We start from the raw sequence: 19,602 nt of genomic DNA, 5'->3' as shown, positions 1-19,602 counted from the left end.
TCCCTTTTATTTCCAATCTTATTGTTTAATAATTACTTTCCTTTTTATGTAATATTTTTATTTGGCACATTAATTACTTTATCAAGCCATTTTTTATTTGTTTACTACCAATATTGGCAGCGTCCATCCTCCAATTTGTTTTAAGTATCTGCATTATATATATAACTGACATTGAAGCCCCTGTTATTAAACGTTTGAATTATTATTTTTAATTATTATTCCCAGGTTCCTCCTGCTTTGCTGCTGAGACATTCATGTTGAGCATCGACAAGAAGATTGTCAACGACCACATCACAACCTTCACCTCCGCCATCTGCCTGATGTTTATCAGTTATTACTGCTTTAACACACACTACCCAGTGGAGCTACGATCCACACTGGAGTTTCTCCAACGCTAATATTCTGTTTTTATGAACACCTTTTTTGGATTTATCAAACGTATCAATTTGATATCCATCTCAGGTTGTTCATTTTCTCAATCTTTCTCTCACTCTATTTTTTTTTCCATAAAGGAGTTTCTTTTCCATAAATCCTGAGAGGCACCGAGGTTGAATCCAAGAAGAAAAAAGTGTTGAGTCAATCCCAGAGTCCTCACTCTCATCTCAGACATTGCTGATCATGAGTGGATCTAGTGCTTCCCCTCTTGTTGTGGACAATGTGATAAAGGTGTGTTACAGACTCTACAGATGTTTTTGTTGTTGAAACAATTGTTACACTTCTGAATGTCAGTGAAAAGTTTTTAACAATTTGGAGTTTTACTGAACAAGATTTGTTAAAGTACCTGTTCATTTTTTTTGCTTGTTCGTTCCAGGAGTTTCTTAGATTATAATTTTCCTACAGTAATTGTGCATTCTAATGATGTAAAAAGGGGCTGCATGTACATCACTAGCTAGCATTTTATAAATCAAACACTTCTGTAAAGTTTTCCTTTTTTTTTCAGTTACATGATGCAGTTTGAAGATGTAGAGTTTCAGCTTTACTGCACAGTTCTGTGTGTAAAATAAGTCAAAGTCATTTTTTTCCAGGAATTTCTTGAATTCAGATTTTATTGAAATAGAAATTTTTTTTATTTTCCTATAACTGCATTTGCATATTTTAAAATAAGGAACATTGAACTTGTTTGAACATTTTTGTAGTTTAAACAGCAGCAATAACACTTAAAGCACTACACTACAGAAACAATATAAAAGAAAGTTTTCTACATTTCTCTAATGCTGTCGAGTAACACAGTTTACAGGCCTAAGAATGTAACGCTAGCTTCAAAATCACAACCTTGTTTCTGCCTGGTGTAGAACCAGGGACCTTTTGCGTGTGAGGTGAACGTGATGACCACTACACTACAGAAACTACCACAGGGAAAAGCTTCTTGGTCACTGTTTGCACTTTTACATACATTCGCAGTTGCAGTAGAGCAGGAGAATGAACCGGTTTGCTGAGAAGTTCAAAACAACCAACGTTCTTCTAGCATGGATTCATTCGGCGATGTTTGCCCCTGCCAGCGTGGCGTTGGTGGTATAGTGGTGAGCATAGCTGCCTTCCAAGCAGTCGACCCGGGTTCGATTCCCGGCCAAAGCAAGACCTTTAGTGATTATGTTCAGTTGCCAAAGTAACAACCTCTAAGCAGTCTTGATTTTATTTGCTTCCCCTGAACACTTGGCGTTTGTGTATTAGATGGACCCGCCTGTCATCACAGACACTGGCAAAACATTTCAAAATCACTTAGCTTCTTCTTCTTATTATTATTATTATCCAACTCTTTTTTATTGATGCATTCAAACAGAAAGACACTCAGGCGAGAAAGACAATGGAACAGTGTTTAATTTAGTCCAAAAACAAGAAATTGGTCTCTCTCTTTCTAAGTTATACATATAATCACAATCATGAATGTGAGCATCAAGAACAGGAGAAAGAAAGAAAAAATCAATAAATAAAACAAAATAAAAGATTTGCACCTAAGTACATGAACACTCTCTAAGATATATGTTTTCCTTTCTCTTTTCTACATCTACCAAGAAGTCAGGGACAAGGGGAAGAGCTCAAAAAGGCTAAACAAAGAGAACAGAATTTTATTTTTCTCTTTCTCTTAAATACAATAAGAATGGTTGCCAGGTGTTGTAAAACTTTTCTGTAATACTAAGTAATGTAAATCTGATCTTTTCTATTTGAATAAACTGAGACAGGTCATGTATCTAATGAGAAGAACTGGGTGGGTGAGGATTCTTCCAGTTCAGTAATATAAGTCTCTTTGCTACTATTAAACAAAAGGCGAGCATGTTTGATTGTAAGGAGGACAAGGAGGGATTTGTGGGGTTGAGTCCAAATAATGCTATAAGGGGACATGGTTTAATATCTAAAATGAAGTATTCAGAGATTGATTTAAAAATTGATGTCCAGAAAGAGGTCAAGGCTGGGCAAAGCCAAAAAGTATGATAAAGAGTAGCCGGAGCCGCCGACACCCATCACAAGTTGGATCCAAACCAGGGTTAATTTTAGATAGTTTGGTCTTTGTCCAATACACTCTATGCAACAATTTAAACTGTATTAACGAATGACGGGCGCATATAGAGGAGGAATGTACACGACCAAGGGCCTTGGACCATTCCTCATCCGTGAAATTATAATTAAGGTCCGATTCCCAGTTACTCTTTATTTTAGAAAGCGATAAAGAGCCCGATTGAACAACAAATGAAAAAATAGTTTTATAAATATGAGAGACAGTACCCTTACAAAGTTTTGTTTCTAAAACTCGATCAATCTCTTGTTTAGGAGGTGGGTGCAGGAAATGAGAGGATGTGTTCCTTACAAAATCACGAATTTGGAGATATCGGAAAAAATGAGTTTTATGGAGGTTGAATTTTTCTGACAGGTAGGAAAAAGTGACAAATGTATTCTCCTGAAAAAGATCATTAATGTTTACAATGCCCCTTCTAAACCACAGTGCAAAGGATCTGTCCGAAATAGAGGGTAGAAAGGAGGGGTTTTTATATATAGGAGACAGACCTGATGCTGCCTGGAAATCAAAATGTTTTCTAAATTGTTTCCAGATTTTAAGGCTTTGTAGAACTAAAGGATTGGAGGAGTAATCGGATGTCTTCAACGCTAATGAAGAGCGTAATAAAGCATGCAGAGGCACATAAGGAAGAGGTCAGACAGGAGTCTCTCCGTGGACTATGATGTTTGCCGACAGTATTGTGATTTGTGGTGAGAGTAGGGAGCAGGTTGAGAAGAGTTTGGAGACGTAGAGGTGCATCCTGGAGAGAAGGAGAATGGAAGTCAGTAGACATGTGTGGATGAGAGGAGAGCAGTGGAGTGGTGAAGGTGTACAGTGAAGGGGGACACCGATAACCATTGCAGCCGTCTAAACTGTCCTCTGTAGTCCTCTGATGTCTGATTTTACAGCTGAGCAGAACCAGACAGTTATTAAAGCAACTACTGTTTGGAGAGATGGTGGTGCCCAGGAACCTAAATGACTCCACTGCTGCCATAGTGCTGTTCATGATGGTGAGTTGGGGGTGAGCAGGGGGGTTTCTCCTAAAATCCACAATCATCTCCACTGTTTTGAGCGTGTTAGGCTCCAGGTTTTTATGACTGCACCATGTCTCTCAGGCCTTTCTTCACTGAAGCAGGGTTGTTGGCTGAAAACTGATTTTACAGCTTTTTAGAGTAGCTCCTCTTAGCCACTCTATGAAGATCAATAATGAGGATTAATCTTCCTCATATTAATAATTTAATCATGTACTACTGTATTTGAAAATAACTTAACCGAGAACAGTAAGCTGAGGGTACATTGGGAACAAGTTTCCCAAAACTGGATTGTTGCAATCTAAAAACATGTTACCTGAATCATTATTTCTGCTTATTTATGCTGTGCAGGTGATTGTGTGGATCCATAGGGTAGTGGTCATCACATCTGCTTTACATGCTGAACGTTCTGGCTTCAACTCCCAGTGGGACCATGCAGGTTGTAAACATGAATAAGGTTTATATATTACAAATTGTTACTCAATCCTGGAAATAAATAAACAGTTTTGCATGTTTCTGCATTGTGCTTGTGCATCTCAGCATGATGTCTAGCTTTTGAGGATCTTTTGGTCGACTTCACTTTGTCAGGCAGGTCCTATTTAAGAGATTTCTTGATTGTGAACAGGTGTGGCAGTAATCAGGTCTGTGTGTGGTGAGAGAAATTGAACTCAGGTGTGATAAACCACAGTTTTAACAGGGGGGCAAACACTTTTTCACACAGGGCCATGTTTTTTTGGATTTTGTTTCCCCTCAATAATAAAAACCTTCATTTAAAATCTGCATGTCGTGTTCACTTGTGTATCTTTTACTAATATTTAAATTAGTTTGATGATCTGAAACATTAAAGTGTGACAAACATGCAAATAAATATACACAGTGGTGTGAAAAAGTGTTTGCCCCCTTCCTGATTTCATACTACTACAAAAGTATGTACTTGATATACAATGCTATTTTTTTCTTTCTTTGTCTTCCAACAGCCATTCAGTTAAAACTTCTGAGGAGAAGTGGGTTCCACACACCAGCCATCAACCAGAAAAGAGGTTCAAGCAGTCTCCAAACTCAGCACCTGTTTCAGCGCTACCAGTAAGAGTGAAGGGGCTGGATGTTCTCTGGTTCAGGCAAACTTTCTTGTAGTTTTATTATCAAAAATAACCTAAATATATTACACAAATGCTTAACATATAATGTAACGTTGTGTTTTGGGAAGATTATTTTAAGGAATGTGGTGATATTTTGCAATGAGCTCAGACAGCTAACGTGCTTCATTTGAAGGTCATGTTCAGTTCACTTTGTAAAATTTTAATGAAATGTTTCAAAATATACGATTATTGTGTAAGTTATAGTTATTACAATAAACTGTATTTAAATGGGTTGTGGGTTGTGGATTGAGTTAATAGAATCTTTAGTATTTAAGTCAAAGAATCGTACGAAAGCCATATGATACACAGTCATACACCTAATGCTAATTACAAATGCTAAATTGAGAATTAATTTTTCTTTTTGGATAAATCTTTGCTTGATTTGCGTTAGAGGACGGTTTAAAGACCAGACAGAATCCTCTGCCAGCTGGTCAGTTACATTTCACCGTCCGTGTTTTGCTTTCTGTAAATCAGTTTTGGCTAACGTTAATGCTAAACACGTGATTATTGAGTTATAGTTATAGGGGATTCTTAGCCTTGTTAACCCTGTGGTTATTTATGATCTTAGACGTATAACATAACGTGCTTCACATAACATCCGGTCTAAAACACAGAAAATATATCATCATGTTGAATTATCAGCAAATGTCTAGTATTTCAGGAGCTTAGCGTGGTTGTGATCACCTCTGCTTCACACACAAAAGTGGTCGTAAAACAATAAGGAGAGACAAAAGCCCCATGTGCTAGGTGGCCAAGTTTTTAAATAAAAAAATACAATGAAAGTAAATATAAAGTAACCATATCCTGTTAGAGGGAAATAAATTCCACCATTAGGGTCCCTTAACTGGTTCCATTGTGTAGTGGCTAACATGATTTTCAAAGCCCTTTTTCTCACTCTGGATGTATACAGTTCTTGAAAAGTGGGCAGGGGGACACCGATAACCACTGCAGCCATCTAAACTGTCCTCTGTAGTCCTCTGATGTCTGATTTTACAGCTGTGCAGAACCAGACAGTTATTAAAGCAACTCCTGTTGAACTTTCTAAGCTGGTGAAGGAAGTACATACTCTGTTAAGCCTTTTAACAATGGAGTCGATGTGATTGTCCCATTACATGCCCTAAGAGATGGTGGTGCCCAGGAACCTGAATGACTCCACTGCTGCCATAGTGCTGTTCATGATGGTGAGTTGGGGGAGAGCAGGGGGGGTTCATCTAAAATCCACAATCATCTCCACTGTTTTGAGCGTGTTAAGCTCCAGGTTTTTATGACTGCACCATGTCTCTCAGGCCTTCCTTCACTGAAGCTGGGTCGTTGGCTGAAAACTGATTTTCCAGCTTTTTAGAGTAGCTCCTCTCAGCCACTCTATGAAGATCAATGATGAGGATTAATCTTCCTCATATTAATGAATTAATCATGTACTACTGTATTTGAAAATAACTTAACTGAGAATAGAAAGCTGAGGGTACATTGAGTTTCCCAAAACTGGATTGTTGCAATCTGAAAACATGTTACCTAATCATTATTTATGCTTATTTATGCTGTGCAGGTAATTGTGTGGATCCATAGGTTAGTGGTCATCACATCTGCTTTACATGCAGAAGGTTCTGGGTTCAACTCCCAGTGGGACCATGCAGGTTGTAAACATGAATAAGGTTTATATATTACAAATTGTTACTCAATCCTGGAAATAAATAAACAGCATGTTTCTGCATTGTGCTTGTATTAGTAATGGAGAAAAAACATTCCAAAATGGCTCAAGAGCATGTCTCCACTGTGGGTCAAACCCAAGACCTTCTGCATGTAAAACAGACATGATGACCACTACACTCCAGTATTAACAATCCATGACTGTTTCCTCCAATGTTATAAATCACTATATACTGCTCCTTTATCTGCTGACACTTCAACATTAGAGGCCTTTTTCAAAATGTATGTATTCCTACAATAAGTGTAGGTACAGCATTACAATTGGATGAGTTTATATCTGATACAGAAATAGCCTTAGCAAGTCTGCCTTCTGGTAAATCACCTGGACCAGGATACAAAAATCTTAGCAAAAACTCTGACCTGCCGTCTGGAGAAAGTTCTGCCTTGTGTTATTTCACCTGAACAAACAGTCTTCATCAAGAACAGATACTCTTCTTGTAATATTGGGCGCATGTTGAATGTTATATATAACCCATCTCTATCTGACACTTCTTTAGAGGTGGAGAAGCAGAAGGTGGAGGAGCAGAAGTTGAGGAGCAGAAGGTTGAGGAGCAGAAGGTGGAGGATCAAAATGAACAGACTGAAGTCCTTTGGACTTTTGGAGACTTTAGAGAATGTGAGAAAATGTATAACTGTGTGTAGATAATCAGGTAAAATATTATTTATGAGTGTGACTTTGTTGAAGGTGTTTATGTCTCACCATAAATCTGATTATCACGAATCACACAGCACAACTTACTCAAAAGTCCAATGCTGAATGTTTCCTGTTTTTTTTTTAACCTAAATAAATGTAAATGAAGTGATGAACACACTGGATGTTGTTCTGTAGACAGTCACACTGCTGCTGAGAAATCTGGACTGTACTGTGGATGACGGACGTGTACGAAGCGTTCCTGAGATTTGGGACTGTCCTCACTGCACACGTCATTTATAACTACTGATCCTTACATTTTCCTTCTTTCTCAGTAACTTGGGGTTTCCTCCCCGTACTCAGCTGGAGTATTTTCTGAATGTGGAGAGCTCTGATATTGCTAACCTCTAACATGTTTGATGTGCGTTCTTTGCTTTGTGTTTCTGCTCGCTGTCCCGTACAGGTCATGATGAAGAACGGACGCTTAAAAGGCTTCGGGTATGTGACGTTTTCATCTCCTGATGAGGCTCGAGAAGACATCATGGAGATGAATGGCAGGGTGCTGGGCAGCAGGACTGTGTACTTAAGTCCCTCTCAGACCACCCAGGGACGAAGTCATGGCATGAAGGTAGAAACCATCTCGCCTTCAAAACCCTGCCCAGAACCAAGACCCAACGCCAACAAGAACATCCATCCACAGAGTGAGTCAAAGCCGTCCGATTAGTTTTGTGTTAAGTGCAGTTAAAGATTCAAAACAGAAGAGAACTATTCATGTTAGCAAAATTTACCTTCTGATTGGATGCTAACATGAGATGATTGTCTGCATCTACAGATGTTCCAGTTGCAGATCCTGGAAAAGAAAACCAGCAGCAGTGGAACAGGCGATTCACACCGCAGCCTCTCAGACTGGACACACAGGAACTATTCTGATTCTATTTCCAGTGTGTTTTATAGAGACCTTCATGATCTGGAGCAGGTTTTGGTCACAGCTGTGTTTGGTCACATGTAATAATTGGTTTAATACTGAGTGATTGATCAGTGTGTATTATTAAAGTCAGCAATGCAAACACACACATGCACTCAAACATTGGATGCTGAATTTGTTCTGTTTTCTGTAGAAATGAGGATTAGATCCTCTATTATACCAGAACCAGTGTACACTTGCAGCAAGTTTCTGCTCTCAGAAAATAACCTTTAAATAAAAGTGCTTCATTGTTCATTCACCAGTGAGACCAGAGCGTTGATGATAAAAGAACACAGCTGTTCTGTTTATATTATGGGATACAGACAGTGCTTGTTATTTCTCATGGTTTTCTACATGAGAGTGATGTAATGCTCATGTTTTTGCTTTCTGTATCTCCTCACTCACTTCTACAGGTGGTACTGCACAATTGACGGTCCAAAGGCTTTGGATTTGTCTGATATTCCTCTCTGGATGAAGACACTAATGCCATCAGAGAGTTGAATGGAAAGCTGGTGAGCAGGAGGTCACTGTGTATCACTATGGCTGAGCAGTGGACAGGGAGCAGCCGCCACACCAAGCCCTACCTCCATCCATCCAGGAACATGCAGTGGTTCCATCTACAGCGTAAGTCATACTGTCCTCATAATGTCCTACAAAACTTTACTAAACACACACACTGTGTACCGGTCAAACACACACATTATGTAAAGTAACACATCTCTGTTTTTCTCTTTCAGGTCATCGTGCTGTCGTTCTGCTCCACTGAATTCATCATTTTATTTATTTTGCTTTTATTAATTATTTCTTTCTCTTTTTTACAGAAATAGTTTTATTACTGTAAATAAATATGTAAATAACTAACAGTAATGAAGGTGTTTCATTATTGATCATTCATAAAATTCCCTCTTAATACATGAGAACTTTCATTAGAACTGAAAGAGAACAGTAATAACAGAGTTGTGTTCGTGAAAACCCTGGAAACAGATCATGTAAATACACTACTCTGACGCTGACACCATTTATTTAACATATATTATTATTATTATTATTATTATTAATATATATTGTTATAATTTTAAATGTATTGATAGATTTTATTTTGAATCTTTATATTTTGATGTTTTATTTCAGATTAATTTCAGTTAATAAAATTTTTATTGTATTTAATCTAAGTGTTGGTTTATGTTCTAATCTCTAATATACACTAAAAGCCTTTATATTTATAAATGTGTATTTAAATCACAGATATTAAAAAATTAATAATATGTAAAAAGATCTAATATCTACCAAAAAAATCACTCAGTGTTGATTTAAGATGTTTGGACATTTATTCCAGCTCATAAATCCTATAAAACATGCAGCATTAAACATGAACTTCCAGCAGATGAACATCTCATAATACTGTCTGGAAGTGAGAAATGTACAGGTTGTTTTTACTCCATACACATGAACTTACTTTGATCAGAAACACAATCATACTCCAAATCAATTAATCAATAAAGTCAATAAAAGAATCCCAAACTGCTGTGTGTCTTGTCCTCGCTATTAATGACGTCATTAGAGCTCCACTACTTCTAATTACCTGCTGTGACAGTGAGCTCTAATACACATCACACTGCCACCTACTGGTCATTTATGATTCTGCAACATTCATAGAGTCACTCCGGTCAACTTCCGGTTCTCAACTCGGATTCACTCGCTTTATACACAGTTTACAGCCGTTTTTATCTTATTTATGACTGTAATATCGCTCTTCTCTCAGGAACAACAGAAAAGCTGTGAAGACATGATATTTTATCCGCTCTTTACCTCTGTAATGTGCGCATGCGCATAGTGTCAGGTTAAGAGAGACCGGGTTACGTCACAGACGGAGGGCGGGGCATCTGCCTGTGACGTCACAGTAAGGCAACGTCTATAATTGGAAACGCGTCTCTGTTTCTCTCATTTCCGAGATTTTTGCTTGTGAGTAAAGAGGCATAAACATGGAGCTCTTCAGAAGGTTGAGAGAGTTTTTTCAAAGCAGAAGATCGAAGAAAACTAAGCAGATTGCTGAAATGAAGGAGAAGCTGGAGCACATGGAGAAAGTAGAGAAAGACTTGGATGCATTTTCTCTTCTAATGATAGAGAAGATAACAGAAGAGAAAGTCATTCTGCTACAGACGGTGCAAAAGCTGGAGGCTACTTTAGCTTCTGAGCGAAAGCAGCAGGAACAGGACATAACTGAGAGAAGCCAGAGCTGGGCGAGAGAACAAAACAACTGGAGGAACGTGTTGCTCAGCTTGAGTTTATTTTGGAGCAGACCACCATGAAGCTACAGTCTTCCTTGAAAATCAATGAGGAACTGGAGAAAACTGTAGACTGTGAGAGAGAGCTGGACAAGAGAACAAACGAAAGTGGAGAAACATGTTGCTCAGCTTGAGGTCACTTTGGAACAGACCACCATGGAGCTCCAGTCTTCCTGAAAATCCATGAGGAACTGGAGAAAACTGTAGAATGTGAGAGAGAGCTGGAAGAGAGAACAAAACGACTGGAGGAACATGTTGCTCAGCTTAAGCTCACTTTGGAACAGACCACCATGGAGCTCCAGGATACTCAGAATCACTGTGAGAAAATAAAAATAGTGCAGAGCAGGAGAGAGATCATTTGATCAGAGAGAAAGAGCGACTGGAGGAACGTGTTGCTCAGTTTGAGCCCACGTTGGATTTTAAAGAAAAACAGGAGGATGAAAGAGAGAAAACTAAACTTGACATAGAGGAGAGGAACAACTTACAGCTTCAGACCAACAGGGGGCTCCAGGATACCCAGAATCTCTGTGAGGAAGAAAAGAAGACTTCAGAGAATAAAACAGATCATTATATGAGAGTCCGAGGCGATGGGAGGAAATTGTTGCTCAGCTGAGACAAGAAAACATTCAAAAGAAAAGGAGAAATAGAAAAAAAAGAAGACGACAAGAGAAACAGAGAGTCTGAACACTTTTACTACAGCGAGACACAATAAACACTATTAAATAAATAAAGATTTTGAATTTCAATCATGTCTAATGTCTCTTCATCACAGAGAGCATTCAATGATGGCATTTTTTTTCTTGAAATCCACTTTAGTAAAGTCAGTGATGTTTGATGTCCTTAAAGAAAAGGAATTTGACAGAAACTGAAGTTGAGGTATTTTCTTGCAGCTTTAGTGCTTTGTTCATTTTGAGCTCTGAAAGCAATATAGCTGACAGTTAATGTGGGCAGAACCTGATTCACTTAAACATCTGTACTTTATAATTAATCACATGGATTGGCACAAGAAAGTGGATGATCTTTCAGCAGTTATTCTGACAGGGTTAACACTGGATTCACCTCACAACACCTGAACACTACTGCTGGATGGAGCAGCGGGTGCGTGCACGAGCGGCGGTTGGTGAATGGAGGGTGGAGCCGGGGGGAAACGAGCGGTGAGAAGCAGATCTGTGGCTGATGGGACTAATCAGTGTGCTCTGTTTTAGTGACTGGTGATGAGGAGAAAAAGGAGAAAGACACGAGCAGAGCTGAGCACGTGTGTGTGTGTGTGTGTGTGTGTGTGTGTGTGTGTGTGTGTGTGTGTGTGTGTGTGTGTGATGTAAAGTGTTTGAGTAAATGTACTTTGTTACTGTACTTGAGTAACTATAAGTGACTTCCTGTCTGATGAACTGTTCTGTATTGGTCCTGTTTACTTCAATAGTAAGGAATGTAGACCTGAGATCCTGATTATTGGTCTTTATTACCCATAAGGCAGTGGTTTTAACCTTTTTGAGGCGTGACTCATTGTTTACATGAAGAAAACACAGTGCATGTAGGGTACGGTCTCAGGAGCCCTGCAGTAAGTGTGCTGTGTGCATGTGATTGATGAATGTGCAGGTAGAAATTCAACTGAAACTGCATTCAATCTGGTTGATCATCAAGCAAGTTATTTTTTAACTACATTTAAGTTCCCTGTTATAGGATAACTTGCACTTTTGTAAATTCCAACTGTATTTACATTAATTTCTGTTAATACCTAAATATTCCTGATAATTCATATGGGAAGTTTCCAGTCTTGAAAATTCCTGCAACCACATTCCTAGGAAATACATGAGCTGTTCCTTGGTCTTGGGCACAGGGATATTTTGCCTGCCTTTTTTTTTTCTTTTATTAAATTTTTGTAAGTTTTACATTGTTCATTGTTTAAGAATTTTACCTGTTGTACAAATTGCAGTTTAGACACAGAAGCTTTGTGTATGTGAGGATCCTCTATAATTATTTGGAGAAAGAGTCTGGTGTCATTATGCCATGGCTTGGGAAGACGGGATGTTGTTAATAAATGTGAAATGATTTAATGTCATACAGTGTGTCTGTGTTCTACATTACAGTGGGGTCTGAAGTTCAGTTCCTACCTGTGTTTTTCTTGTTCTGCCTTCTGCTTTAAATTCCTACATGTTCTATGAAAACCAATTTACAGTCATTTTCTTTTTCCCCTTTTTCTGTCTTTTGTTTGTTCCATTGTTTCTTGGGCATACAATACAATACAATACAATACAATACAATACAATACAATACAATACAGGTGTGAACCTACCTGTATTTGAGAGTTTATTTGTTAATTATCCGCTAGGTGGCAGTAATGGCACACTTACCAGTAAGCTGTAGAAGAGCTCATGATCTTCATATCACTTCACTTCTGCCCTCAGACTCTCACTAGTGTACAGAGATGATTGTGGATTAAACATATTAATGTGTGAATGTTAGATTTTGCGATGTTTCTTCTTATTTAGATCTGTAAAAAATACCAAGACTAAAAGGTAAATAAAACCTGTGTTCCACACTCTTTATTGTTCTTTTACCAGGTCGTAAGTGTTCCACCTGCTGCAAGTGTTTCACCTGCTTTACTCCACTCCTACTGCTGTAGCGCCCCCTACCTCCACCCCCACCATTATACAGCCTGCACTTACATTATCACTGCTCATTCATTATTTTTATATTTTATAGTCATATTGTCTTTTATTGGACAGAAGATTTTGTATTACATTTTCAGCACACAGTTTACAAAGTCATGGTTTGCTGGATTCTTCAGCAACAATTCAGCAGCCAAACCTAATGTAAATGTACCAATGCAGAGTCATGTCATTAAAAAAAGACCTTCATATGTCATTATCTTTAACATTATTATTCTTAAGTTAATAATTTACAATATGTGTCTTTACAGCCTGGTAGTCAATTAGTGAAATGAAACGGTACGTGTCAGTGAGCTCCACATCCGTGTAGTGTTGGTGGATGGAGCTCACGTGACTCTAAAGCAGATGAAGCATCAGTGGAATTCATGATGGAGATGCTGAACCAGCTGGACGTTGACACTTTTTATTTAATGGTTTATATATTTATAGTGTTTTAAATGCCTTTATTATACAGTTACAGCAGTAGGAACTGTTATGAGAGCTGGTGCACAAATAGAGGAAACAACCACACATGCAGAATAAAATTAGAAAGAAGAATTACAAACTATTTGTATAAAATCTCTATGAAATAAATGAAAATCATCAGGCTATAATACTGCACTGTATGTCACTGGCTAAAAAAGAGATATTGTAGTTAAAAAATATTGATACATTAAAAGCTTTGATATTATAAATATGTATGAATGAAGGTTTAAAAGTGTGATGTTCATTTGTTGCTGGTTTCAGGAAAATATTTATTAAAATGTTCTTCTTTCATGCATGTGTATCACAATCACTTGACAAGTTCCTCTTAAAGTTCTTATAAAATGTTTAATAATCACGATTCAAAACACTCGAAAACATTTACATTGTGGATTGTCTTTATTTATTATCCTGAATAATATATTAATAAAAAAAGAAAAAAAGAAGTATATAAACATAAAAAATATAATAACATGCAATATTAATATCATATTTTAAAAAATTATTATTATTATTATTATAAATATATTTTTTTCTTCTTGTTCTTCCTCTTTTTCTTTGTGCCAAAGAGCATCTTTGTTTCCTGAAAGAAAAATGCAGAGGAGTTTTAGTCTACACATTATACGTGTGTGTGTGTGTGTGTGTGTGTGTGTGTGTGTGTGTGTGTGTGTGGATACTCACCGACTTGACTCCTGCTTCTCCTGTTTTTAGGATCATGTTCATTTCATCCACCTGCACACAAACACACACATATACACTTCTATCACACGTGTGTCACGTGCATATAAAGAGTGAATAGAGGAGTGATGTGTGTGATTATGAATAGATGTAAATGAGGAATTGGTGGGTGGGGTTTTGTTACCACATGACCAAAACTTAATCATCATATTAATATAATATTTTTTAACATAATAATACACTCGTTACTACAACCACTTATTACAAATCATTTCTAAATATAGTATTACTGTGTTTGTGTGTGTGTGTGTGTGTGTGTGTGTGTGTGTGTGTGTGTGTGTTTGCTCACTTTGGCTCGCAGAAGATCAGGATCAGAAATCATGTTCATGATTTCAAAGTTGTTTTTACTCCCAATCAGCATCCATGAAATTTTATTCGCTTCAGCTGGGTGGATTTTCTCTACCAGAGGCAACAGGTGATCATCTGCAGAGAGAGAGAGAGAGAGAGAGAGAGAGAGAGAGAGAGTGTTACTGAAACTGCGTGTGTGTGTGTGTGTGTGTGTGTGTGTGTGTGTGTGTGTGTGTGTGTGTGTGTAACACTTACGTGCCATCTGGATCTGCATTTCAAAATCTGCAGACTCCAACATGTAAATAGTTAAGCGCTTCTGAGGTGCTGCAGCCATGGATACATCCTGCACATCTGGAACATGAGATGGAGCTGGACTCTGTTCTACAGCTGGAACATGAGATGGAGCTGGACTCTGTTCTACAGCTGGAACTTGAGGTAGAGCTGGACTTTGTTCTACACCTGTTAAATGAGGTGGAGCTGGACTCTGTTCTACAGCTGGAACTTGAGGTGGAGCTGGACCCTGTTCTACAGCTGGAACTTGAGGTAGAGCTGGACTCTGTTCTACAGCTGGAACTTGAGGTAGAGCTGGTTTCTCATCCACAGTTGTGCGCTCTTCTACAGCAGGAACTGTGTTTACTGCTGGTGCATTTTCTTTATTTCGCTCTACCTTCTGGCTTGGTGTGAAGGGAGTCATATTCTGAGTCTGTAACACAAAGACACACACAGCTGTTAACACTTCATTTCATTTTGTTTTTAGCAGATCATCATCACTGCTAGCAGGAGGCTCTTGAGGGAACCAGCTAGAGGAGGTTCTTTAACCTTTTCAGCCAGTAACCCATTTAACTGCAATATTGAACTTCAGCATCAAATCATTTTAATGTGGACAGCATGGGGTGGTAGATGTTTAGGGTACAGTCTTCACCTGCACATTCTTTATCCTCTGCACGTTATGATGGACAGGGTTATCCTGGTGTTCTGGTCTCAGTAAGGTCTTCTGCTTGTTAATGAAGACCTGGGTGTGGTGGTTCCTCTCAGTCTCGTGCTCCTTACGAGACTTAAAGTGTTGGATGGAGCTGTAACACAACAGAGACACTGCTCTTACACACTGCTGTTAGTCTTTATGCCGACACCAGAAAAATGACCCCCTGATGCTGACTGAAATCCCCTCATATGACCAAACCCACACTTTATATTAATAGCTTACACTTTATGGCCGTTAAGAAGTTTGCCATTGAGTTTCTCTTTTGCCAAATTCGCGCCTCTGGAGACTCAAATTGACGTATCCATATCCTTTTGTCCCCGTCTTGTAACGGACAACCTTCAGGAAAGACACGTCATGTCAACACACAATTCATATCAAACAGATCTAATACAGGACTTTAGAAAACATGCTAATCATGCTATACAGATGTTATTCAGATCCAAACAGTTTAAAGCACAAACCCTGCATGACAGGATCTTCCCAAAGACTGAAAACAGGTCAAAAAGGGCCATGCTGTCAATCTTCTCCAGGTCCAAGTTCTTGATGAACAAGTTCCCGATGCCACTTTTCCTCATGGTGGAATCCCTCTGAGACCACATGACTCTCATAGGGTTCCCCATAAGGAGCTCACAATTAAGTGTTGCCAACGCTCGCTCAGCTGAGGAAACAAAATTCATTACAGGTCATTCATTTCAGTAAAAAAGACTGGGGAAAGATGGGTGAGGAGAAAACACTCTTAAATTTTATTTAAGGCACAAAACCTGACCATATTCACATAATAAAGTAGTAAAATAATACAGAAATTACTCCTGGAGTATTAAGTAGACAATAAACTGGTATAGATGCAGAAATAGTGTATTGGGGTTTAATGAGGATTTAATTACCATCGGCTCGCTGGTAAAAGTTGACGTAGGCGTAACTGAGTGAAACGCCGGTGTTCCAGTTCCTGCAGATCCGGATGGAGTGAACGTGGCCCACAGAGCTGAATTTCTCCATCAGCATGTTTTCTGTCACTTCATGGTGCAGATCACCAACATACAGTGCTGAAATACTCGAATTCATTTTGATCTAAAACAACAAACAAACAAACAAACTGTCAGTTATAAACAAGAGAAAAAACACCAAACCTACAGTCTTAAACAGAAAAACATCAGTATGAGTGAACTACAATCAGTTTCTACTCTGAAATGTTGAAAGATTTTAAAACATAAAGGATCTTACATTTCTACATTTCAGTACAAAAATAAAGTTAACAAAAAGCACAAAACAGTCTAAAAAGTATTCAGAATAACTATATATATAGCAAAGCTACTTATCAGGAACCTAATAGTCAGTAGTAGATGAACAGTTATAATGTTTATCAGTAGCTGCTGCTGCTTTTATTGCTTCTGTGTGTTTGTTTGATGGTTGTCAAGGAGATACTAGAATTTTGATGATGACGTCATAGACATCATCATTAGCCTCATGCTAGCCGTGTTTGCTAGCGCTGTTTTTGTGTTAGCTAGTTTCTTAGAAGATTTGACTAAAAGTTTATCAAAAGATAAATACATTCGTTATTAAGACACTTATAGTTTATTTATAGCTCACTAAATGCAGAATATTTAGAACAAGGATGAAAACTATTGAAGCTAAGATTAGTTAGCCGGCTAATTAGCCTAGCTCAGTGGTTCTCAAAGTGTGGGACGCGGCCCTCTAGTGGGGAATAAAGATATGACAGGTGGGGCGCAATGAACAGAGGGATTTATTTATTTATTTGTTCTTCATTATTGATTTTCACTATGAATAAAGTTTATACACTTAAAGCACCACAAACAATGTTGTAAAAAACTATTCAATGGATAAATTTGTGACATTGACCACAAAAAAACAAACAAACAAGTAATTCAGCACAAGCAGACAAAAAAGGTAGATGTAGGAGCTTAAACCAAAAATTCAGCTTTAAAGAAAATATAACTGTGTTTTGTTTTATCCTGTTCCTTTTGCCACATCTCATCTCTGAGACTTTTCAGATGTTGCTACACTGAAAACTAAATACAGATCTCAGCTCAATATTGAACATGACTTGAGAGTGACAGTATCAAGTCTACAACCCCGTTTTAAAAAGATTTATGAAATGAATTTGCTCTATTTTGCAAAGTGACAGAAAGTCCAAGTGATAACTACACCTTTATTTTCTCTATTTTTGTTTTTGATGTTAGTTGATGTTTATTTAGAATTGGATAGTTCAATAAATTAGACATATTTTCAACTTAAATAGTCATCAATAGTCTGTTAAGGGGTGGGAAGAGGGGAAAAGAAGTGGAAGGAGGGAAAAGAGGAAAAAGAGATTTAAAAAATGAAAGGAGCTGGAAAGGAAGGAGCTGGAAAGGAAGGAGCTGGAAAGATGATGGACATTTGTTATGGTTTTTGGCAGATTGATGTATATATTTGATAGCAAACTGCCTTTTTATCTGCTTCCCAGGGAGAATCTCTGATGTGAATGGCGCCGGTTCGAATCCCACTTTGACTAATTTTTCCAATAAAGAGGCATAAAATGTATGTATATTTATTTTCTTAATGCACTTATTAAACACATTTAACAGCAAGACTGAATGCAGATGAAGGACTGGATGCAGATGAATCACTGGCTGAAGGAGATGGACATTGACTACCAGGCTGTAAAGACACATATTGTATATTATGAACTTAATCATACAGGTCCTGACACTATGATCCTCGTTGTGGGTGATGTGCTGCGTACCGTCTCCACCAGGATCCTGAAATCTCTCTTTAAGATCTCCGTTTGCCTCAGCCGGGTGTCGTTCATTCTGACATGAAGAACAACCGCTCCGAAGTTCTCGTTCAGGATCGCGGGTACCTGCGCAGCGACATCGAGAACACGAGCACCAGGAAAAAAAAGCGAGTGTGCACCTTACCTTTAGCTCCGGTAGCGCGGACATGCCGGACGATGGAATCTCCAAGAATCACACTCACAGAGATTTCGTCCATGGTTTCATCCATGTCATGACCTGCCCCCATCCTGCTGCCACCTAAAAAGATAAATAACTAACAACAATCTGCACTTACTTTATCTTTAATAAGAGTTTACAGTAAATACATTTACAAATAAATACATAAATACAATATGAAAATAAATAATAAATTGGCAATTCACACAACAAACAAATTAAATACATTTTTCAGTGCACACACACACACACACACACACACACACACACACACACACACACACACACACACACACACACACACACAGCTGCATTAACACATTTAAATCGCTATCTCTCTAATCACACTTAATTCCTCCAGGATTAATTACAGGTTGTGTGACCTCTAACCTCTCGTGTGGTGCTGATGTTCCTCCTCAGAAGTCCGTCTGCTGTCTGAAGTCTCAGCTCCACCCTCTTCAGGTCATCAGACTTCATCAGGGCTGTCAATTAAACACAACCTATGTTTATCTACACTTATGATACCAGGATGAGAAAAAACCCCTCTGAAGATGTTCTTCTTAAAGGCAGCATTTGTGCTGGTTTAGAAATAAAACTGCATCAAGTCTACCCAACCAACACACTGCTTTTTACACCACAAACACAAACACTTTTCTCTTTTCTGATCAGACGAGCTGCCATTTGAGTTCACTGACAATGTTCTTATACTAACAAATGAAACTGATCACAGTATGATTTTTAACCCATATTGATTATTGCACATTTTTAAAAGCCCTCTGTAACAACCAGCCAAAAATATGCCAAGCCAAGCGATTAGATCAGACATAAACAATAATATTTCAAATCAATTTTCAAGCGAAATGATTTCATAAAATAACTATGCTGTCACTTTTACTCAGCTCTTCTATTATTATTACTCAAGTAGTAGAAAATCTACTGCCCACTGGATCCTGTTTGGTGCAGATCTTCCAGTGGAGTCTAAATCTAGTGTGCAGCCAACAGCTCACCTGCTCAGTAATGAAGTTGTTCCCATCCACGGTTTCAGGAAGAAAATCAGCCCAGCTCAGTTTAGAGTCCCTCCATAAGGCCTTCACTTCCTTTTGGCTCTAAAGTGAAGAAAAACACAGCAATGACTTAAACAAAAAAGAACCTTTTGTCACCATTTGTTTGCAGAGAAGCTGCAATATTTCTGCAAATAATATGCCGGCTCTTGCCACAGGAAGTAGTGGTTTGCTAAATTCACTGGAATTCACAAGAAATCAACAAT

General features: G+C 38.2%; 3 protein-coding genes and 1 non-coding gene across 6 annotated transcripts in view; 3 read left to right on the top strand and 1 right to left on the bottom strand.

Moving 5' to 3' along the window:
• Nucleotides 1-19,602, top strand: part of LOC124384871 — a 169,343-nt gene that overhangs the window by 4,436 nt on the left and 145,305 nt on the right. The gene's annotated exons all lie outside the window — the stretch shown is intronic.
• On the top strand, nt 374-8,526 carry LOC124384648 (polyadenylate-binding protein 1-like). Of its 3 annotated transcripts, XM_046847683.1 has the most exons (4): nt 374-666; nt 1,402-1,509; nt 7,463-7,700; nt 8,377-8,526. In XM_046847683.1, exons 2-4 carry the CDS (start codon nt 1,420-1,422, stop codon nt 8,436-8,438), a joined length of 390 nt encoding a protein of 129 aa, XP_046703639.1. In that variant the 5' UTR covers nt 374-666; nt 1,402-1,419; the 3' UTR covers nt 8,439-8,526. The 3 variants fall into 3 exon arrangements, 2 of the variants coding, with proteins under 2 accessions (XP_046703639.1, XP_046703641.1); XM_046847685.1 differs by lacking the exon at nt 1,402-1,509; XR_006925437.1 differs by lacking the exons at nt 374-666; nt 1,402-1,509; nt 7,463-7,700 and adding an exon at nt 7,916-7,975.
• trnag-ucc lies at nt 1,504-1,575 on the top strand. Its single transcript has one exon. It is a non-coding gene; the product is annotated as a tRNA-Gly (tRNA).
• On the bottom strand, nt 13,819-18,758 carry LOC124384585 (polyadenylate-binding protein 1A-like). The gene is given in 11 exon segments (XM_046847562.1): nt 13,819-13,962; nt 14,061-14,111; nt 14,407-14,540; nt 14,661-15,108; nt 15,328-15,478; nt 15,610-15,666; nt 15,668-15,723; nt 15,849-16,045; nt 16,272-16,455; nt 18,128-18,416; nt 18,726-18,758. Coding segments are annotated over 10 exon segments (1,410 nt in total). The 5' UTR covers nt 18,194-18,416; nt 18,726-18,758; the 3' UTR covers nt 13,819-13,896.

Source organism: Silurus meridionalis, chromosome 4, assembly GCF_014805685.1.
Source record: "Silurus meridionalis isolate SWU-2019-XX chromosome 4, ASM1480568v1, whole genome shotgun sequence".
In the NCBI taxonomy this organism is placed as follows: Eukaryota; Metazoa; Chordata; class Actinopteri; order Siluriformes; family Siluridae; genus Silurus; species Silurus meridionalis.
The sequence above is the reverse complement of the archived record's forward strand: the minus strand, read 5'-3'. Positions and strand labels throughout refer to the sequence as shown.